Below are 24,512 nucleotides of genomic sequence, written 5' to 3' on the forward strand. Positions count from 1 at the left end.
AGTTGGCCTGGATCTGTGTGTGTTTGTGGGTGTGTGTGTGTGTGTGTGTGTGTGTGTATCCTGGCATAGATATATATACACTGGGCCGGGCCAGAGTGGTGGCAGGAGGCAGGACTGGGATGAAGAGGACAGGGCACACAAAGGGCTTAAACATAACCCCTAAGTCCCTCATAGGGGGGATAATAATCTTCTACATTACAGTGAATATCACCTCTACGGTAGCTAATCCTAATGGGCCTTGCAGAGAGAGAGAGAGAGAGAGAGAGAGAGAGAGAGAGAGAGAGAGAGAGAGAGAGAGAGCGACAGAGAGAGAGAGAGAGGTCAGAGTGAACAGCAGCTTACTCAAAGTCCAACAAAGAGACAACAAGACTTAAAAAATGTTCTATTGATCCTGCTCCATCCAGTCAAACCTGGAGTGTGTTTGTATTGACACAAGCAGACCTAAGTGTCGCTTGTGACGTATGTGGAACGGTGTCATTTAAATAGGATTTGTAGGTACAGGGTCATTCCTGGAAAAAGAGTGCACTAATCCAATCCTACGTTGGCCAATGTGTGTCTGCACTAAGGTCAGGTGAGGTACTAATGGAGGACACAAAAACAGACTAAAAGTAGCTTCTGACTTTCACTATAACCTCCTGGATCGAATTTGAATGGTCTTTTCCGGTTGCAGTCGCTTATGAGTATTGTAGATTATCATCCTAAGTGTGTTTGCGCTGACAGTGATCTCTATCTGAGCCAGCGCAAGGGAGATAATTGGGTTATCAGATAGAGGACAATGCTACGATGTAGTTCCAGCGAGGAAAGAGATGGATTATCCGCAGTTTTGTTTTTTTTCCTACTGTGCAGATATAGTGTCTTCACACGCATAGTGATCCTTGTGTAACCGTACAGCCTCCCTCAGCAGCGCCTCAGCGTTTGCTTATGTTTGGACTTTTCCCACTCTGCATTGTCACCATAAATCAGATGATTTATAATGTCGGCCTCGCAGCATTGTAACTTCTGCTTTTGTTATTAGACCAGTAGAGCGGGTTTGACTGACTGCTCACTTTCCCCGCGGTACAGTCCAACGACTCTATTCAAAAGGCAGAGCTGTCGGCGGAAGCAGCTTCTTGGCAAAACAAGTGAAAAACAAGTGAAGGTCTGAGAAGAAGCGGTGACACACGATCCGTGCATGCACAGTTCATCGATATTATGCCGTATTGCTTTCACGTTAGAGCTTAGATCACACAAAAGAAAGTGCTGTTTAAAGGGATACTCCACCCAAAATCATTTTGAGTATTGTACAATCAGCTTTTGTAAAGTTGAAAAATGGATGTTGAGAGATTGCTCAGCTTTAAATCACGCAGTCACATGAAAGATAAAAAAAAAAGAAAACAGGCTAATAAAGTTTTTTCGCTGCTGTGTCATCCACCTCTCCATCTGTATGCTCACTATGTTACAGACACTCTGAGAGACATAGGCAAATAAAACCTTTTTGAAATTAGCCTAATTATTCAAAGCCTACTTATTAGTTTTCAAAGGGTCAGTTTGATGCTGAAAAAATAGAGATACACATTCAATACATTGGGAGGCGTATTGTGCTGTGCTGAACATATGGCCTAGTTTAACTGTTTTATAAATTTGTGTTAAAATGGTTCAGTACTGTAGGGGCTAATTTTGGTAAATCGACTGTGGGATTTATTAGCATCAGAGTAAGCATGAATCAGCATTTTTTTGGTTAAGAAATCGCTCGACTTCATCAAGGAATAGGAAACATTAATCAAGTTTCTTATCAAACTGCTGGAAATGAAAGATGAAGATAAAAGTCACTTTTTGAACTTTAGCATTTCATTAAACTTCTTGTGGTTTTCTACCAGTCTTTAAATGAAACATAGCTCCAGAGGGTTCTCTGAACGCTGAAGCTGGATCTGTGTCTGTTACTGGGATTTTTTTTAAGCATTTAAGGTTATTCAACATTAGCTTGTGTATTGAAAATGTATTTCTATGTTAAACAAACCAAAGTGAAATTTAAACTGATACCTCATTATGACCTAAAAGAGCAAGTGAGACAATCATTAAAACGATTGATTATATCTCTACTGTTATTATTGATACCTAAAACAGCAGTGAAAAATCTTAACTTCACTTCAATCTTATGATCTAATCCACAAATCTCAAAGTGGCTCACCTGATTTTGTTTCCATTAAAGGTCACATTTATCCTCCTTTTCAACCAGTTTAGAAATTCTAAGAGCTCCCAAAAACATGAAGTCTGCGAAGTGTTCTGTTATAAATCCACTTTGATCAAGCCTATAAACCCTGTCACACTGAAGACTATTGTCTCAATACATTTGACGTCCTGGTAAGCATATTCATAATATGCAACCTTTGAAGCCAACATCCCATCATCTACATTTATCAGTACATATTTTCACATTAAAATCATGTTGAATTGTTGTTTTTGAATCTGCATATATCAATGACTAACCACAAAGCCTTTACCATTAAGTAAAAAAAAAAACATTTAAAAAACAAACCCCACATAAATCAGAGCTAAGTTAGTTACACTTTAAGCATATGTAAAGTAAATCCTCTTCTCTGATTGGGTATTTGTGCTCTGAGCTTACAAACTCAAAGTAGATGTTTAAAAGAGCTGCTTTTAAAGTTGACTACAACTCTACGGGAGGTGCTGTGAGGCATGAGTGAAAATGTGACATCATTCCATTTCAGCACAGAACTTTTTTCCCCTCCCTTAAATTAGCTGTTTGGAGCATATTTTAGTGTAATACTTAAAAGTTTGATGAATAAAAGCCCACCGCCTTTACAAAGTGAGTGACACACAAAAGTGAATACAAGGTTAAACAACAGTTGTTTTATGTGGAAACGTACAGTAGAAATGCTGCTGAAAAAGTGTTTGAATCTCAAACAAGGTACTGTCACTCTCCTGTTTGTCACACGCAGGGCAAATGTTAAAGTTTTAGTGCTTTGCTACAGCAAATATGTTTGATGTCACTGGGGATGGGATACAAGTCCTTTTTTTCACCTACTTTGCTTCTGGCTGCTTTTCGTCTTTTCTTCCGTTTATTATTCAAATATCTAAAAGTATTCCAAAAATAATCATTGAAACCCACTTTTTTGTTTTTTTGTTTTTTTTTGTTCTGTAGTTGTTGTTGTCAACACATTCTTTTTTATTCACCAAACAGCATTTCAAGATGAGCTGGTCACATTCTCAAACACTTGAGAAGACTCAACAATTAGACGAAATAACGAAAGCAAAGCAAGAAGAAAGAGAAGGAAGGAGAAGAGGAGGTGGAGGTGGAAGAAAAAGGGAGGATATTTTAAGACACGCTCTGCACTCTATCAAGAGCTTGTTAGGCTGAATGCAGTAAAATTGAGACAGACTATTGGATTCCCGATAAATAAAAGGATTTAACATCCGCTATAAAAAGCAATCAGGTACTACAAGTGAGGAGAAACACGGCGGAGTGAAAACTTCACAGGCGTCAGCAGCTAAGTCTTCACCTAAACAAAATGTATTTATAGCAGGAATAAGGAATGGGTTTTCGAGTAATGCCACAAATAAAGTAAGAAAGAAGCCAGAGGCATAGCATTCTGAGTGAATGCTGGGACAAATTAAACAAATAACGACCCCTTTTGATAAAATGAATGACTTGATATCAGAGACAATAATAATAAGCCCTTATCAGGCTAATTAGAACATCCTAAGGGTGCGATGAGCTGTCTGAATGTGATACAATCTAAACAGAGCTTCAGCTGCATTTTGCAAATTAAGTACCAGGAGAGATGACGGAGAGGATCTCTGGGATTTCTGTGCAAATATTGAACTTCTGTGGCGATGTAGATGTCAGACAACTGGATTATAACAGTAAGCTACGTCAATTTAACAGAAATGTCTGAAAATGTCTCAATGTGACGAGCTGACGACTGAGGAATTAGGGATTCGGGGAGGTGGGAAAGCAGGAAGTTATCTCACGTTCAATGGAAGAAAACTGAACACTGGATTCAGGTCAACGGAGGGGGCAAGACCTGACATTTCTGTTGACACGGAAATATAGGAATGTCAATGAGCAGAGACTTAATTTGTTTTCTGGGTGGAGGAGGACGTTGAGATCTCCTCACAGAGAGTGAAAGTCATTTCTTATTGCAGGTAGATAGAGGTGTGTAGCTCTCTGTGAAGAGTGTGAGTAATCCCGTTGACTTCTGAGTTCTGTCGAGGAGCCGCATGCTTGAAAGTCTTGGCATCACTAGAACAGGAGGATCAATTCTCTGGAGTTAAAAGTGCAGCAGCACTCTGCTGTCTATGCAAAGACGGTGATGATGCAAGATCCTCTTGACCTTCACACATCCTGTTGTGTTGTTTTGCAAGTTAACTTTGAGTTCTCTGTCCCTCAGTGTCATGGAGAGGAGTAAAGGAAGCTTCTCATTAAAATATATCCCTTTTTTGTTACAACACTGATTCTTCTCTTGTTTAGTCCCATGTTTTGAATCTATACTGATAAAGAAGTGAATAAAAAAAGAATATCCATTATTGGTTGAATATTCTTTCTTTGAATAAGTTTCTTAGCCGTAGTTAATTTTTGTTGCCTTGAAAGAGAATTGAAGTTGCTGCCAGAGTCATGTTTCTCATCATCTGAGGCAATTAAGCCAAAATAACACCTTGATAGATTTCGTGTGAGGCTATTTAACCAAATGCCACAGGGTCCCCAAAAGGCCCCATGTTCACTGGAGAAATTAGTAGTAATTTGATTAATTGCAATTTTTTTTAAATTAAAACAAGTCCTCTGACCTATTGTTATGATGTGACTATTAAGTCAGGTGACATAGTATGAGGTCAGGATAAGTCCTTTTAGGGTTGTGGTCAGTGGTGATGGATGTGTAGATGATTGTTTGAAAGCTATATGTTAAAAATCAAAGCTTGTTGCTCCATAATTATAAGCATGACTGCTTTGACACTTGAAGCCCACTTACTTAACATTGATGACTTGACTTTAGAGCCCTCAGTGTGTTAAACAGTTTGGGCTGTGATGACCATGTGGTAAAGTGGGTAAGATAAAGAACTTCTGCATGTTGTTATGGTGGCTGGTGAAAGCTAGCATGGAGCGCTGTGGCTCTGGCTTGCCAGAACTAAATGTCCAGCCTCCCTGAGGTGTTGTTGGACAAACCGCACAAAATCCTTGTGAATGGAGGTGACAACCCCAGTGATGTCCTGGCTCTTGCTGCCTATCGGTCTACACGGTTGAGTTGCGGAGGACAGAAGGGGGCATGTGGTTGGATCGCGTTGTCATCGAGCTAGCTTGTATAAACGGAGTGGAGTTACAGGGTGAGGGTGGTGAAGGTTGTGTCAGTTATTAGTAGGGCATAGAGGCATAATTGGTATGAAGGGTTTCTTCACTGAGCGCTTATCCTTTCACGAGGGTGGAAGTATATTGTGTTTATTGGTGCCAAATAAATCTTCACGTTTGCAAGCTTAACAACAAAGACTGAATCTGGAAGCTGATTCTAAAGCTTAATTGGCCCCATGCTCACTTAGTATGTAAATCTTTCCATGAGTACAGGATTTGTCTAGGTGTTCCTTATTGACAGGCTGGTATTGTTACATTCATTCTGAACCCATGGCTTATTATTTCTGCTCTGTCTTTATCTCATTTTCAGGAGAATCCATACCTCTGCAGTGATGAGTGTGATGCTTCTAATCCAGACTTGGCCCACCCTCCTCAGCTGATGCAGGACCGCGAACGCAATGGCCTTCTCACCTACTGGCAAACAGTCACATGGAGACGCCACCCTGAGCCCCTGCTGGCTAACATTACCATGTCCTGGAACAAAAGTCTGGAGCTCACAGACGACATACAGATAACCTTCGAGTATGGCCGTCCCACCATCATGGTAATGGATAAGTCCATGGACCACGGACGCTCTTGGCAGCCTTACCAGTACTACGCTGATGACTGCATAGACGCTTTCAACATTGCTCCGAAACGCGTGCGTGACCTCTCGCCTGCCAACATCACGCGGGTCATCTGCACTGAGGAGTACTCGCGTTGGGTCGGCTCTAAGAACGAAAAGAACGTGAAGTTCGAGGTGCGAGCGCGCTTCGCTGTGTTTGCAGGACCGCGGCTACAGAACATGGACAGCTTGTACACTCGTATGGAAAGTATGAAGGGATTGAGGGACTTCTTCACCTTCACCAACCTTAGGTTGAGGCTTCTCAGGCCCGCCCTCGGAGGCACCTACGTCCAGAGAGACAACCTGCTCAAGTACTTCTATGCCATCTCAAATGTCGATGTACCTGCAAGGTGAGAGTCCAATGTTGGTTTGATTTATGGTATATTTTTGTCACTTTCACTAGTTTTTACATAAAACTGGCAGAATAATGAATAGATGATTATTACTTTGGGTGAAATAATTGTGCATTATTAGCGAGAACAAGTTCATTGATAACATCTTTAAAAGTCAACCTATAACAGAGGTGTTTCATTCCATTATGTGAAAAAAAACAAGTAAACCCAACGTTAAGGTTTTTCAGAACAAAGGCAGCAGTCACAGTTTTAGAAATGTTGAACCAGATTCTCTTTTTGTAACTGCAGCTACAACAAACATCTACAAAACAACTCATAATAGTACACTAAGAAATTACACAGAATCGTTGGCTGTAGAGACATGAAAAAACTAAAATAACAAGCCATTTGATGGAGGAGTTTTGTTTGACTCTGGGAAAGAAGAAGAAGAAATCCTGTGGAGGTGCAAAAGCTTTTACTGCTTGGCTGCATTTTCAAACATAGAAGCAGCACAGATGGACGATGAGAGCTGATGACATGCCTCTGATCCTTATCCTCGGCCAATCTCGCGCATTCTGACATGATTCAGATTCCTAGATAATGCACAACTCAAAGGCACTGTGAAAAGACAGCATAACTACTGAGTCTTAGTAATGTAAAATTTCCCTCATTTAAGAATTGTTCTGGCACAGAAGTTAAAGGCTTTTCACGGGGACTGTGCTCAGCAGGAAGTAGCTATTTAGAGTTTCCAAGTGTCACTTTTCAGAGCTTTAGATCTTGTTAGAGTCAAACAAAGTTCAAGTCACCTAGCAGCAGAATTAGGATAACATCGGCAGATTAAACTGAAGCTCTTTGCACGGGTGCCTATACAGACAAAATACAACCAATTTGTCAACAAGGGATGTGTTAAGATGATCATACTTTAAATTATAAAGCAACCGGCAAGTTGTTTGACTTGTCCTTTCAGGCTCACACAGTATAAAAAGGAAAACCACCTGGTGAAAAACAAATGTCCTCTGATCTCACGTCCATACAAACATTCTGTGAGAGGGGCGTTTAAAATGACCCTCTCTCTTTCTACATGAATCCCCATCTGCCTGTCACTGCCCTGTGAGGACAATGATAAATGACAGAAACATACGGCCTCGGTGGTCTAACGTAAACCGCCTTCGCGTTCTGCCGGGGGAGCGGGAACCCTTACATGGCAACTTTGTGACAGTGAAGGATGCTCGGGCCGTCGCGCGCCTGCTTAGCATCAACAAGCCATCTCTCCTACCTTTCAGAATTATCATTCCAATCAATACGGCAGGCTGACATTTGAATGGTATTTAACATCCTTGTTGGGACGGCGTTGAACAGGAGGGAGGAGGTGTGAATTTTGTGTGTGCGCCAGAGAACGATAGGGTTGGTGTGTCTAAAGGGGAAAGTGAAAGTGAGCGACTGTTAGAGAGGGGCGTTGTTCGACGTGGGCGTCTTATGTGTTTGTGTGTGCAGTCAAGGTATGAGGAGGTTGTTTGATGAAGTCCTGAGTGGATGCTGACACAGCATACACACACACACACACACTCATATACACACATACACACAAACAGCCCTCTGGCACTGTGGAAAGGGCCTGCAGGTATTGATCACAGCCACTTTTCAGGCTCAGCACAGAATCAGAGAGAGAGAGAGCAGCCCAATACCCCTGGGGTGAAACAGTCCATCAGCATGCCAGAATCTTTAACAGGCAGCAGATTTAATAATCAACCATCCCTGTGTTGAAATATTTGTGCTTATTTTGTTATTTAGCAGTCTACAAGTGAATCACATCTCAGAATTTATCATAAGTCTCGAATTCCCTCTTGTGCTGATTTGCCTGCAACACCGCCCCTCACTGTAAGCTCTTAAAAAAGCAGTATAGGGGCGCCGATAGCTCAGCGGCAGCGACAGCGCGCGTACCATGTTGCGAGGCCTCGCTCCTCGCGCGGGCGGCCCGGGTTCGCGTCCGGCCTGTGGCCACTTTCCCGCATGTCTCTCCCCACTCTCTCCCCCTTTCCGACTCTATCCACTGTCCTCTATCAATAAAGGCAAAAAAGGCCAAAAACAAATCTTTAAAAAAAAAAAAAAAAAAAAAAAAAAAAAGCAGTATACTTCCAAAATACTTTTTATATTTCTTTCCGGATCCATAGAGCAGGACCGGTGGCTTGTGGCTGGTGACAGTTTGTGATAGTGTCAGTATGTGCTGGATCTGGTAACAAGAGGACCCAAATTTAGCCCCGTGGAGATGACTGAGCCCAGTCCATCTTCCGCCCCCGGCCACCCACACCTCCCGTAACATAATCACTAATCAATAAGTTATTCTGGGCAGCCAAGCAGGAGTATTAGGTGATAGTGGGAGGGGGGGGGGGGGGTCTTCAACAGTACAGTACAATCAGGAGTGTGTGATGCTTAAGGTTGGGAAATTGATTTTGGGGGAGCGAGACGATTAGTCAATGTTCCCCCGGACAAAAGGCTAAGCTATTTCATCTCATCTCATCTGGCCTTGGTAACATATTGGGATTCCCAATGCTTAAAATTTGAATAATGAATATTCCACTCCGCTGGGGCTTTAGCAGGGGACGGCTGCTCTGAAATGGGTTTTATATGATCAAGACCGAGTGGCAGTGTACCACAGGTCGCAGCAGTAATGAGATACGCTGGCGTTATAGATGGAGAGAGAGGTTGTAGTTACTTCCTGGCGATATTGTGTGTCCCCAAGCCTCTTCAGCCGAACCAAGTTAAAAATGATTATTATTAGTTAACTGTTCTTCATGATCTGGGTTGACCGTGGGCGAATAAGCAAAACAACAATTTCCCGTCACCCGGCGTGAGCTGCGTCTCATTTATCTGACGCTGCAGTCGCAGAGTGACTGGCCTAAAGAGCTGGCACAGGTATGCAGGAAGACAGGTACTCAGGGAAAAATAGTGCTGCCTTATCAATAAAAACGAAACCTGATCGGCTATTAAGTGCCAACACAGGGATGCTAGGTTTGATGGGAGGGAGGCTGTAAATTTAGATTTGGGGACGTGATGAGAACACTCAGCAAATTGGATGTTGGACAAGTTCTGAAAGGGCATTTCGGGCGGAGGGCAGCCAGAGTTGGAGCAAGGGTTCCTGAGGTGGCAAAAGGGGAGAAGGTCAAAGGGAAGGGAGGTAAAGTCAAATTGGAAGGAGTCGATAGAATATCATTATCAATTCAGCATCCCTCACTTTGTAAGTTTCCCCAAGGTTAACTGTAATGAGCTACAGCTCCGACTACAATATCAACTATAAGCCAAGGTGTTTGGGGTTTTGACAGCCCTCTGGCTTAGCGCTCATTTGACGGGCTATATCCAACCCTCAGATGTGTGCCATTTCCATATCACTGATGGGCCATGTGAAAGCCATCTCCAACCATCAAAGCTAGAGTAGCAAAGCCTCAGCTCTATCATAATTTACATCAGTGAAATCACATTCACCGGGAAGCTTTACTCATAAGCAGAGCTCTCAAATTCCCCCTCATTCATTGAACCTCCATCTCTCCGTACTCGCCCCCTCCATCCCATCTGTCAGCTGTCTTGTTGGACTGTGGTGTGGACTAAAGTGAGCTCTGACTGGCCTGTAGTCTACATTATGGATTAGACGTTGGGTCATGGATTGGGCCTTTTTAATGAAATAAGCAGCAGGTCATACGTAGGGTCTTTATAATGGAATAAAGGAAAGGCTGTAAGCTCAGGAAGAGCCAACTAAGTGGATTAGGGCAAAGGCGGAGTGAAGGAGATGGAGCAGAAGAAACAGTCTTCATCATTTTTCTCTCCTCTCTAGTAATCGTTGTTCTCCTCTCCTCGACTTGCAATTTGATTTGATTGGCTGATGGTGGAAGAATGATGTCCAAGAGAAGCCAAATATGTCGACTGAGTGTCTATTAACTGTCCTATGTCATCTGAGCAAGCAGTGCAGAAAAAAGTTCAATACATTTCACAATAAAGAGCTAGGGTGGATAATTTTACCACCAGGGATCTTTTTTTTTTTTTTTTTTGCATTGGAGGGAATAAATATTGTAGTTAAGCATTTTGATTAATAATTATACACACAAAATATATAACATGAAAGGATTTAAACAATCCAGCCAAATGTAACCAATTTTTGGCCAAAAAAAAAAAAAAAAAAAGATTGCATTTTTAGGAATTGGAAAAATGACAATACTCTGTTTTATGTCATTTATATCCAGATTAATTGTCTATAATAATGCTATATTGGCTCTGCATATGACAACAAAAGTAAATGGCGAACTGCTAATGTTAGCATGGCTACAATGACAATGTGAATGTGCTAATGGTAATGTTTTAACCTGTTTTTCCAACAGTGAAGAATTTCTATTGCCCTCGAGTAGATACTTCAGCTTCTGATTTGAAGTGTGTAGTTCAAAGTGAGACTTTGAAAGTGCCACTTTAAACTTGTCATACTTCAACTTCATGCCTACATACATCTGTTGCTGTCCATAGTGTATATGTCTGTGCTTTTTCCGCAGATCAGTCTTGTGGTATATCTTCCTCTGTGTGATGGATTATAGATCGATATACACAAACATTGAATGTTGCACTAGATGTGACTGAATGCACAAGAAGATTCTGGTATTTTTACCAGAATCTAACTGCACTGGACAAACATGTACAAGGAAATACGAAATCTTTCAGTGGCTCGCTTCATAGCATGAAAGTGTATTGTGTTGCAACACACATGCTAATTACATTTTCACCATCACAGCTTAGTGTGTAACCGTGCTAACAGCATGCTAATTAGCTCTAAACAGAAATCCACAAACGTCAGCGTCATGGTGAGATTTCTGCCAATCCAACTGTACAAAACAATTGAGAGAGATTATGTTCTTTGTTCGTTAACTCCTAATTACATTACATAGGCCCGGTCTTGTTTTGAGGCCCTATCGCTTTCCAACAATTAATTATTTTTCAGTAGTGAAAATTAGTTAAGAGCAGAACTGCCCCCCCAGCCATATGAATGCTAATGATATTCAGAGTGTTTTTACATGGCCGTGTTGTTTCATGCCTGCCTGAGTCATTTATCCGCCGTGTGTCTGTGTTTCTCCCAGTGCCATCCTGGCCCCCTGCTGACAGAGCTAATGTGTTGAGAGGTTTAAGCTCTCCATCTCCTCACAGGCTAGAACAGACTGGCACAGAAAACTTAGCTGGTGTTTGATAACATGTCATACGAGGAGAGTTGAAGCAGTTTTTATCACTTCTTTTAGGTTGGTGTAGGTGGTTGTATTTGCCTATATGTGGTGAAGTCATGACAGAATAAGAGGCAGAAGAACATTGTAGTTCTTATTTAAATAGATTAGTCTCTGCTTCATAGTGCCTTTGCATTTTCACTCAGACTGAAAAAAAACATTAATCTTATGTCAAATCTGCACAGTTTTCAAAATCCATGGTCTCAGGTGAGGGAAAAGGTGCCTCACACAGCTGTCAGATCTGTCTTTTGAATGCATTGCTTATGTGTCCTTTGAGGTTTGAGATCAGGTTCTCGTACAAACCTGACATATCTGGTATCTGGTTTTCAGAATGTGACGCTGAAGTGACCAAAGATCGCCTTTGGAAGAGAGAGTACTGGATACGTTTTCTGGATAATGATTTTGCATTTACACCTGGTATAAATCAACTTTGTGTTTATCTGGATTCTGCCTATATCATGACGGGCAATCAATATTCAAATTTGGATTCTTCATTAGCATCAGTATGAACATACATTAGACTTCTGAGATAAATAAAAATTACACAAACGTATTTGTTCCTGGCACATCCAAAGCCCCATCTGGATCAGATTTATAACGATAAATTAAAATCTAAACTTCAAACTGACAGAAGATTAATCTGTTTTGCTGATATAAGAAGGACAAAAAAACATGTAAGTGCAGTGAAAGGATTTATACCAAAACTTTTGTTTATACTTCAAAATAGCTTATATGAAAGATTTCTGCTGTTGGGACCTGACCCACATTGGGGTCAGGCCCCTAAAAGGTGAATAGGATAAATCACAGGGGTCACATGTTGATCTAAGGGGGTTTGATTTTGCACATGCTGATGGTGGTAAAATCCTGCGTGTGAGTATTACAGACTGTTATGCAGTGTTTTTAGTGTCTGCTAAGCTTTTAAATGAATTAATCAGTTCATCCAGCCAGACGGGCAGGAAATCAGTTTATTGTCTCACCTTAAACAGCTTACCACCACAGACGCAGGAGTGCTGCTGTTGGTCTAAATCCCCACTTAGGTGTTGCATTGTGGGTAATGTAGTTCTGGGTAGATCTCTAGTTATGCTGGATTGAGGATTCCTGTTTTATTCACCTGTCCATTGGGAGTTTGAAAAACAAAATAAGCAAGTGCAATGTTTAATGGTTTAGCTCCTATTTAACAGCCTTAAAACATAAACCAGGATTCCCATGAAAAAAAAACTAAAGATGGAGGATGATAGGAAATCAGACAACATTGCTGACCTTATCTTGAATACTAAATATTTTAAATTCATTTAAATCAAAACTTTAAATTTTACATTCTATCAATACAATAACATACTATTATAATTAGATTTTTAATTTTTGAAATCTGAAACCTTCTGTAACACTGATGTGCACTTTTAAAGTGACATAGCCTCCTGAAGTCTATTACTAAGGTTTACTGCTGAGCTCGGAGCTTGAATACAGAGGTTAGTGCAGATACTGAAGGATTTTGAACCTCGACACTTGTCCATATCGTTAACTGTAGACAAAGGCAGAACAAATGTTTCTCCTCTGCTCCCTCTTTTGAGCCTCGGGTCTCTCTGTGTCTTTTATCATTCCACATAAGGTGACTTTGACGTTTGCAAACTGTTGCCGCTATTTTTGAATTCCACCAAAGTTTTCTTTGGTGTCCTTTGCTGAGTGAAGGTGAGAGGATGAGAGGTATAAGCCAGGATCAGGGAGAGAGGGGGAGAAAGAAAAGAGGGCGGTAGATGATGGATTAACTCCTAGTTTCATGGGACTAGCTTGGGTGTGTGATTTTGTGATGAATGATGTGAGGTACGATGCTCTGTAAATATTATTCTCTAGTTCACACGGCCACCACAGAGCACAGAAACAACAGCATACTCTCTGTATTTTGCAAACTTCAGCCCCCGTTTATTCTGTTTCATGATAAAACAGCGTTGCACTTGAGAGATGCCACCTTTTCCTCCTCATGAATGAAATATGCGATCCATGCTTGATGTGTGATGAGAGCGTAGACGCCGGAGCTTCAAGACGGGAAACATTCATGCATGGACCCTCCCAGCGACGTTCAGGCTCCTCCCCCCGCCGAGCTATCTCCCTGCGAGGCAGCCAAGGCTCGGAAACAGATCACTTTTTAAATCATTCATGAGCACTCCCCCAGAAAAGAAAGGCATGCAGAAAGCTGAGGGGCCGCAATGAGGAATGTGTCATTGTTCCTCTCATATGCGATGATTTATGACACAATGGTTGTAACTGATTTGATAATCACAGTTTATTTCCCCTCAGAACGGGAAGAAAGTTAAAGTCAGCAATTTCGCCTGTTTTCCTTTCATTCCCCCGTCTTTTGTTTCTTTTTTTTTCATCCACACCCTCTTCAATAGATTTCTCTTTTCTTCCTCCACCCTTCTGGCCCCCCCCTCTTTTACTCATCCCATAAATATCCTTTTAAATTCACAAATACAATAAAAGAATCGTCCCCAGCAGCGCCTGCTCCGTGCCTTACCCAGCATCTGGTGAGGGGGAATCTCTTGATACCGCAAGCGTGCTTTAAAGCTGAAAAGCATGCTGGGAATTGTAAGTGGGAGAACATGAGGTGGAGGGAGGGTGTCCTTGGAAAGATGGTTTGTTCTCAGTCAGCCACATTAATTAGCATAGCATTATTACAGGCATGGTGTGTTCAAAGACACACCGGCGTCGTGCCTCGCTGTCATTACTCGCATGTAGATGGGCACGGATAAACAGCACATCAATCAGAGTCTGAACGGGAGAGCGAGAAAATGAGCCCATGTGTCTGTTAATAAGTACCACATCAGCTCACATTGCGATCAGTCACTTTTTGATGTCAGACACTTTCTTTTTCACCACAAAGCCGTCGATCCAAGGGTCACGCCGGGTCAAAAGTCTGCAAGTTTTCAACCAAAAAAAAAAAAAAAGGGATTTAGCTGTGAATCATTTTCAGCTTTTTTAAAGACACAAAACTTTGAGACACGTCGCCTGCTTCCATAGTCGTTTGATGAAATGATTTTATGTAAAGTCTCTCGTCTGCTAGGGAAAGACATTCCTGTGGCTCTATCCGGGTGAAATGCATAACGGTAAATGAACTTGAGCTTGTGTAGCACTTTTCTAGTCTCCTGACTACTCAGATCGCTTAGAACACCACGTCACATATTCACACAACGTGACCATCAGAGGTAACGCCATTCATACACTCCAACGAAGCAGCTAGTGCATCTTGGGCTGAAGTGTCTTTCCAAGGGCCACACTGTAGCTGGGGTCACCAATAACTAGTTTCTTTAACAAAACAGTAACTCAATTACTTTTTGATAGTAGTAACACATTTACAGACATGTGCCCAATACTGTTGAAGAGAGGCTGGAACAATACACCGATAAACAGAAAACTGACGGTGAAGCCAAACGCTCCCTTGTTTTGTTTCCCTTCGTCGTACATGTCTTAAACGCTTCGATGGCGGGATTTATTTCTGAAAAGGTAAATCGTAAAAATGACAAATATCCATCTTGTTTGAATTTCAATCATTACTTCAGCTCGTCAGAGCGAGTCTCCCTCTTTAAAAAGTCCTCAGTCAAAGTCTGCCTATCTTTAAATCAGGGTAAGGACCTGAGCTTTACTATCCATCGGTTCGTTTGAGGCCACGGAGCACATCCAGAGTTTCGGAAAAAAAAAAGATAAAAAGCTCAATAACTACATATTAAATCTGCACAAAGCAGAGGTCATTTCATTAATTGCTAAATAACACTGGGCCATTGCTACACGAGAGTATCATTATGTGTTCAGTTTAGATATGAATCCAATTTTCACCAGAGGTAATTCATGTATATTGAGATTATTATGCTGAAATATAATTACTCAACAGCCATAGCAGAGCTCAGAACACTGGTAAACACTGTCCTTTGTCTTTTTTTTTTTTGTATTTCTATAAAGAGCCTCAAGTTAGAGTCCTTGTACTAATTGTCTTGTTAACCGTGCTGGTGTGTTCTGAGGCTCTCCTCTCCCATCTCCTGCTCGTCTCTGGCCCGCGGCTCGAGGCGGCTCTCCTCTTGCTATGACTAATGATGTTCCTTCAGTCTCAAGGTTTTGGTGGGATAATTATATTAACCCCTGTCCTCTGGCTGATCCCAGCTCAGCTCCTCTTCCCCAGGCATCCTCCTTTGTATGGTCTCACTGGAATTAAACACACACACACACACACACACACACACACACACACACACACACACACACACACCTACACACACACAAAGAAAGTGGTACAGGAACACGATTACAGTTCAAATGTGGGTTTTTGTGCAAACGTGTGTAACTTTTGATGACTTTTAGGAGACCTTCTGGTTTGAGGTTATCATTTAAAGGAAAGGATAAAAAAAAGTGGAGAAATTATGTTAAGTTGCCATGTTTTTTTTTTCGCGAGGAATTCGGTGCATGGGGGTGAAGACGGATGCAGGCCCTGAGGGTGCAGGTTTGCAACTGTGTTGATGTGCTAGCCTAAAACAAATATGCCTCCACACATGTGAGGCTCAAAAGTGTCTCTAAAGTTCATTTAGAGGGCAAATTGTCTCAGAGAGAAGACGTGTATTCTGTTTAAAGTTCTCAATCTGACTCTCACACACACAGAAAACATATAAGGACCTTATTACAGATCCGTATCGCTCCCTCGGGGTCCGTAGACTCCACGGGGGACTGCACAACAGGAAGAACCCCCTACCAAACCCTAATGTCGTCCCCAGGTTTCTGTCTCTTCATCATTTTTTCCATTCTTTCACTTCTCCTTCCTTGTTCATATCTTAAATAAGAGGAGGATGTATAATAACCCGCTCCCCACCCCTCCCGTATCCAACTCACACCCAATTTCCTCCCTCCCCAGGTATTGCTCTTCGCTGTAGTGTTCATTAAAACACATTCAGCAGCCGTAAGGACTCTGCAGGGAGGTCACACTCTAATATCCACAGTTACACAGCGATCTCAGGACAGCCAGGGCTGGACAGAAAAGGCCTTAAAGGGACAGTGAGAAACTCAGAGGAGGGGCTGTATGAGGTCATTATTGATAGTGAAAGCATTACCTGCTTTAGATGGCTGTCAGTGAGGCCGGAGTGTCGAAACTGAAATTAAGCTTAGAGCTGCTGTGGACTAAATTAGAGCCAAATATATTTTAGCAATTTAAAAACATTCATATGAAAGAAAAGAAAAAAATCAGCTGAAGTGTTTATTTTCATCACGTAACCTTTCTGTCATGTAGCACTTTTATTTGGTTTTCTTTACTGAGCATATTCTGTGTTCTAATATAGAACTTCCCTTGGCTTTCTCATTGGCTGCCATTTGTATTATGAATACTAGGGCTGTCAAAAATTCTAAATTGTAATTGTGGTTAATCACTAAATTTCAATAGTTAATTGTGTATCTAATCTCATGTTTAAAAGTTTATTATTTTGGATTTAAAATTGTACTTGTTAAGCTTTTATTTTGAATTTCTGTACTGGCTGAGAGTCCTCGAACTGCTGTTTGAACGCCACCTACTTTATTGTGAAACACAATACATACCTTATGGTAGCTCAAAGGTTATGACATGAACTTAACCACTGAAAAAGGAACTTGTGACAAGTCAAAAACTAAATGAAAACAGCTGAAAGGAACTTCTGAATGAAGCACATTTCGAGAAGAACCTCAAACAACGATCCCTTTAAGAAACAGGGACATGTTTGCTTAAGTAAAAACTGTGTCAACCGTTCTGCATCATTCATGCTGCATGAATATTACAATGCTGCCATTTTAAAATACCCCCCCTCCCCTCCCCAAAATGCCAAATGCCAGTGAAATATGTCCTGTGTGAATGACTTAATAAGGATCAGTTAGTGAGGATGAGGGTCTGTTTATTCATGACTGATAGTAGCATCATGTGTTAGTTTTAGACCATAACATTTCAAATGTATCGTGACAAGACAAAGTAGGTTAAATTGCTGACGTGGGGCATTAGCACTGTCTCATTTAAGTGTGAGCCACCAACATCAGGCACATCAGGGGTGAGGATCACAGGATAAATCACCATACGTGAGATTTGGCCCGAGATGGCGATACTATCACGATTCATTCAGCGATCCTGCAGTGATTGTTAGATTCCATTGGTGCCTCATATCACACTGCCTTCTTTTCAGACTTCTTTCCACCACTGTCCAAAAGTACCATGCTGTCTTCGACTTCTTCTTTAAATTCTGCCGCTTAACCTCCACTCACTTATTCATGTCATACACTCCACCATGAGGAGCCATGAAGTGGGGCAGGAATCGAATTGGCAGGGAAATGTGTTCAGATGATGTGTATATGTTTAAATTGTATCGCACAAGTCAGGACAACGATATATTGCAGAATCGATTTGTCACACCCCTTATAGACGATGTACTACAATAGTGAAAGATACATCCCATACAGTATATTCTGTGCATAAATCCCACCATACTGACCAATTAGAAGCAGTTACTAGGCAGTTGAAGTGGACAAATACCCCGACATGCAAAATCTATGCATTCCATTTAAGCTATCATTTAATTACCAGTGAAATAAAGTCTGGTAAAGTTTCCCGTTAGGTTTTTCTGACAAAAAGCCGACACATCTGCTGTATGATCAAAAGCCGCCCTGCATGTATATGATTGGCAAGTGTCTTGATGGATGACGTTGCTGAGCTTCGTCCAGTCACATTAAGCTGAATGAGTTTTTTTCCCTCTCACGAGGTTGTCTGTAGCTACATTACAGAGTCTGTGTGGGCTACTGTTTGCACTGTTTACGTTTGTGTGTTTGTTTTCAGTTTGACTTTAAACCTTTCTAAACCTTTAAGGAGACACACGAGTGTCATTATAGCAGCCCTGCCGCTGACGTCCACAGAGGATAGAAATAACTGGGGTTTTTTTCCCGGTCTGAGGATCCTCAAAGAGCACGTTTTTAAAGGTAGGTTAAAAATAAGCCACACTAGCAGGAGGTAGATTGCAGCCAAGTTAATTTGCTGACTAATAAAAAATCCACAAAAACCCTCCTCCTCCTCCTCCTCCTCCACTTTAAAACAAGAAACCAGAGCAGTGAGTTATTTCTTGAAACAAGGGTTACAACCACAGTTTAAGAGAATGATGGACTTATTCGCAAATTGTGTCTCATCCTCATAAACAGAGCATCAGTGGAAACTCCCCGGCTGACCAAATCCCATGAAGCTGCGTATTAATTACTCCTGCACTTTGAATAGCCAGCGAAAACAACATGTTTTACACAGCTGGCATATAACCCACATCTGAGCTGCTCGAATATACTCACACACGCACACACACACACACACGCACACACACACACGCACACAAACACACACACACACACACACACACACACACAGTCTCTGCTCTGTCCTCTGAGATCTGGACTGCAGAACAAGATGTGCCCATGCAGGCTCCATTATTTAGTTATTTGCTCCTGTGCATACAGTACATATCTGAGAGAGCAGGTAGCCTAAAGTGGGCCTGACTGACTGCTGCTCTTGACGCGACTCAAAACCGACCAATCAGAGAGAAGATCTCGGGTCTGGGCACCGGCTATGGCATGCACGCAATAGCCATTTACTGTATCCTGCTTAAATAATTCAGTCGTATGCTTAGTCGTTCTTTCTCTCTCCATCACTCCATCTTCTGCTACCTTGTGCAAAAGTTACACACTGAACTACACACCTTTTCCCAGCCTTTTCTTTTTCAGTCAGAGCAAACTGTGCTAATATACTGATTCATCCCACATACACACCAGGGAGGTCACACATCTCCGCACACTGCTTAGTAGACTCGCACTCACAGATAACAAAAACACACACACACGCTCTGGGTGTGGATTGCAAAGACAATCAAGGTCATTCCCCGCACTTTGAATAATTGAAGATGTCTGTTTTTGCCGGATATTTCACTCACACAGCGACTTCACAATAGTGACAGTCTTAAGGGAGTGCATGAACCGTGTATAAAAGTGAGTAAGGGAGCATTTGAATAAATGGGCGACCGAACGTGTCTTTGAGTTATTGACTGTGTTTCAGTCGTTTTCTCGCTGAGTACCCTCAGACCAGATCCAAGTATTTTTTGGCAGAAACAGAAATGACTTTATAAAGAGGTACACTGTGCCATAAACGTCTTTAACTGCAGCTTCAAAACTCTTCAGAAAGCATGCGAAGCCTCACTCCAACAGATAGAGAGTTTAAAGGACCAATGAAACATTTACATCCACAAACAATATTAATATATTTTCAGCAATGATTCCAGTTTGGGTGATTTTTATTCACTATTTCAGTTTAGAAAGCAGCTTAACCAAAACAACATCCATCCATCTAGTATCTACACAGCTTAACCTCTTCAGGGTCATGAGGTGCCCAGAGCCGATCCTACGTACCAGTCATACCCACTCGTAATTTAGAGTCACCACCTAACAAGCCTGTCTTTGGACTGAAGCCAGAGTAGCAAAGGGTAACCCCACAGAAAGGTCCCTGCCTGACAGGGATTCGAACCAGAAACCATGTTGCTGTGAGAACACAGTGCTAGCCACTGAACCACGACCCTTCAGCCCCTTATAAACAACATCAAAAGTCAATTAAACTTCCACGACCCCAACTATCGACAACTATCTAAAAGAGACACAGCCTCTCTGTGATCAAAATCCACATTTTGGAGGCTTTATCAATCAGTCAATCGACCAATCAATCTTTATTTGTAAAGCGTCAATTCATAACAGGTGTTATTTCGAGACACTTTACAAGAGCAGGTAGAGGACCTTACTCTTTGTCTGTTAACATTACACAGAGTTAGAGTTATTTGGATGAGATCTTCACTTCAGGATATGTGAAGAAAAACGTCCTCGCTCATGCGCTGGTCACAACACGTGTCGGTTTACAGTCCAAGAATATAGAAGACGTGGACATACAATCTGGACTACATCCATATTTTTTTTTTTCAGCTGTACTTTAATGAAGACGTCCGTTTATTCCAATGGTGAAGAATGTTCTACTCTACTCTCTAAAATAGTCGGATAATACCTCTCAGACTACAAACGGCGACCACAACATTTCTGAAAGCCCGAATCTCCCCCATTGCCCACAGATTCTGAATTCCCCTGCAGTGATCTGTTACCACAGATGATCTGTACTGATAGTTGATGGTTCACAGTTAACGACTGCTTTCAAAAAGGAATATTAAATAGTTTATCAAACTTACTTTCCCTGAACTCTTAAATACATTTTCGGGGGGGAATTATGCACAACTGATATTTTCTAAACTAACATTTAAAAAACATCTCAAGCACCCCCTGCAGTTCAAAGTATCCCAGTTGGTACAAGTAGTCCCATTTGGACACGACTGCGGCCCTTAGATGTTCCTGCAGAAAGAGTTTAATCGCCTCCATGTCTGGGGGAGACACTGGAAGTAGAAAGAGAGGGAAAGGAGAGACAGTGATTGAGACGGGAAGTGTTTAGTTTTTATATTTGAGGTCGCTTTCTGTCAACAAGTCGTCTAAGATACTGATTGATTGAGCTCTCGAGGAATGATTTGTAGTAGAGAAAAAGCTGAGAGGAATGTGTTAAAGAGCTGTTTGCAGTGCTGTAACTCCTTACCGCATGATCGCAGGGGAGGTCACTTATGGATTACCTGTTTAATCTGGAGGGGAAGTGAAGGAGCACACATGTGAGAAAAGGATGTATGTTGAAGAGGAGGAGGGGTATAGGGCAAAGAAAAGGTGAGGAGGGGTACGGAGGAGAGAGGGGACATTTAAATAGACTCACGCTGCTACGGAAGGCTGCGCTCGAGGAAAAAAAAAAATTGATCCTCTCTCCCCTTCAGAGAAAGAAATTTATGAAGCTGGAACATAAACGCAGTCATGTCCAATTAGCCGCGCTGGATTTACGAGGCGAGGCGGTGGAGGAAGTGGGAGGGGACGTGGTGATAAAGACTTCAGAGGAAGCCAATAAGGCGTGAGGCTGATCAATGACACGGGTTTCACGCAACTCCCACTCGCCTCACTCCGTCGCTCCTCGCTCTGCTTGGGATACACTGTGTCGAAGGGAACGGTTTATCTGCAGTCCGCCCCTCAACCAATCAGATCCTGATTTATGGACATACTTAAATATCACTTTTGTACATGATTTATATCTAATTTGATTCTTGAAAAAGCAGTCTGCGTGATGTTGTTCAGAAGACTGTAGTTGGCTTTTAACGCATGTGTTATTTTAAATAATCAAAGTCAGCAGTCTACATGGTGGTATTCAGACACTGAGCAGACGTTCCAATGACAAAAAACCTTGTTTCAGTGGTGGATTTGATGTCCAATTCCCCCCGTCACTAAAAGACACAGGGGTTTTCATTTTTTCCAAGTTATTGGCCCAAATGATTTCCATGTTTTCAAAGTCCGAAGTTTGTTCACTTTCTTTTAGATTTTACATTGCAAAGCATCTTAAAACATCCCATCCTTGACCATGTGTAAAGGTCCTTTATGATCATAAAATACTCCCTACATTTCCACTCCACTAGAATCACCGTAACGTTACTGCTGAGGGTGTGTTTCTGCATTCTGAATGCCTGGCCACTGTCTTGAGTATGTTTTTCTTTATATATTTTATTTCAGTTAATTCCATCCATATGTCCCCCCCTCCTTTTCTAAATTGGAAATCATAGAATGCACCAGGCATAACAATAATCTGATATTAGCCACTTCACTTGCTATACTTCATTTTATCGAATTAGACTTGAATTTCCTGCTTTTTCGTTCATCCTTTGGACTTCCATGCCATCAGTCAGCTCTACTTCGCTTCTTCAGTCTTTCTCTCTCTATGATAAAAGCACTGACGCTCAGCGCCCATTAGCTTCTCGCTCCGCTGTTCCTTCAGCAGGTTGTGTATCTGGTTGTGTGTTAGTGGTATCAGGGGAGGAAGCTGGTGTGAGTAGCGAGAAGGGCCTTCTCAGTGACGGCTGATGGAACACAGAGCAGAGAAAGACAAGGAGGAGGGAGATCTCCTGCTGGGTCAGAGCTGCATCGATGCGGTCTGTCATCAGGTTAGAGTGCGTACAGTAGATGCAGACCCTCCTCCTGCCCCTCCTCTTGACTTTGCCGCCATAGTTGGGGCGGAAGGCGGACTGTCAGGGCTTTGACACAACTTACCTGCTTCATGCTGTGCTGACTGCTCAGCCCTCTGTATCATCTAAACCCCCTATTTTTCTCCTCCACCTACTGTTCTCAAAACACATGTCCACAACCCAATTTACCCCATGCACTCCTCAGTGAACATGGCACAATGGTCGAACGCAACAAAGCTAAAGGGGTAAGCCTGCTTGGATGGACAGAAAGAGGAAAATGAGAGAAAAGGATTGTGGATAAATGGGAATCAAAGAAGAAGAAGAAAAACAAAAGAAAAGGCTGGAGGAGCAGAAAAGCTCCAGTGCTAGGAGCACAAGTAAAAAGAGACAGTGGGAGGAGAGTGCAAAACTGAAAATAAAAGGGAGGCAGTGATAGCCGTGTCCCCGGAGAAGGATAGAGGAATCTGCGTCGACTACAGTAAAGAGACGGATAAAGCCCCATTAACTGCTGCTTCCAGCTGCTTTCTCAGGCTCTGCCACCACATGGCTCCCCCCTTGATGTTTGTTTATCTTTCTTATTATTTATTCTCCTAATTGCTGCGTCTCTGCCGTCTAAAACAGGCTGTCCTCGTATCATTAGGCACACTGGGCCGACACGATTTCACAGAGACAGACTGCAGCAAGAACGGACACAGAAAATTGAATTTTGAACCGCAAACTGCCATCAAAGCCGTGAATCATAGAATCACTGATGGGAGCAAAGTCTGTATTTTAAGAGCAGATTCTGTGGGAATGAATTAATGACACATGGTGTAAGCTAACCAGTTACATCGACAGTAGTTTGAACATGGTGTAACTGTAGAGGTAAGTTCACTTCCTGTAGGTGCATTCAATCACAAATGGATTGGCAAATAAGTCGTATATAATCGTAGTACATGGGAGAAAGAGATGCTACTTAAAGGGCTTTAAATGGAGTTATTCTCTCTCTCAATGCAGAGCACTTTACCTGAGTGAACATACAAATAAAACCTAAAAGTCAGTGAAACTATAGATTACATGTTGGTGTTAATCAGGACATTTAAATAATATAATCCCTTGAAACAAAAGTACAACATTTTTACTGATTTATTTCTATCTAAATGTTTTCTTTAGTAACTTTTATGTACATTTTTTGTCACGTTCAGTTCTGTGCTTTTGAATACATGTACACCCTTTTCTTTCTTTTCTTTTTTACAATCATGAAGGTACTCTATATATAGTTCTTTTCATTGTTAGTGGTGGAGTCCGCTTTTTCCTCAAGGGATTACATGTCTATCTACAGAGAAGGAATTCACAGCAAACAATGACTGCATGGAAGCAATATAGAGTATACAGTTTATACTGTATTTATAATGTGATAGGGAAGACATCAACCAAGTAGACTGGGTGCAACATAATGCAATGAATCATCTGCTTTCACTTGAAATGGAACTACCAGCTCATGTTTGTGCTCACGACAGGTGTAACTTCAAGTTATCGCTGGATCATGTACAACATTGGGGCTTTGACAAAGTCAGATTGTTGCCAAACCAGCCAGCACCAAAATGTCAAGGATCAATACTTACAATGACAGGGTCAACCATCCAACAAGTCCTCCAAATCAAGAAATAAATAATCAATCAGGCATTCCATTATGACCATCAGCTTAATATTCTGTAGGCGCCCCTCTCTCCAGGTCCGAGACAAAACAGCCCTGGCCTGATCAGACAAGGACTCCTCTAGACCTCTGGTGTGCTGGAATATCTGGCACCCAGACACTGGCAGCAGATCTTAGAAGCTCTGAAAGTTGCAAGGTTGGGTCTCCATGCATCAGACTTGGTTGTCCAGCAAATCCCATTGATCCTCCTTGAA

The 24,512-nt window shown here is 41.8% G+C and overlaps 1 protein-coding gene across 2 annotated transcripts in view; it reads left to right on the forward strand.

Moving 5' to 3' along the window:
- Window positions 1-24,512, forward strand: part of ntng2b (netrin g2b) — a 70,262-nt gene that overhangs the window by 8,960 nt on the left and 36,790 nt on the right. For both annotated transcript variants that reach the window (XM_079363621.1, XM_079363622.1), the window contains exon 3: window positions 5,652-6,295. In XM_079363621.1, the coding sequence (XP_079219747.1) occupies window positions 5,652-6,295 (644 nt within the window). The remainder of the gene's footprint in view (window positions 1-5,651; window positions 6,296-24,512) is intronic.

This window comes from Symphodus melops (assembly GCF_947650265.1).
Source record: "Symphodus melops genome assembly, chromosome: 16".
NCBI classification, from domain to species: Eukaryota; Metazoa; Chordata; class Actinopteri; order Labriformes; family Labridae; genus Symphodus; species Symphodus melops.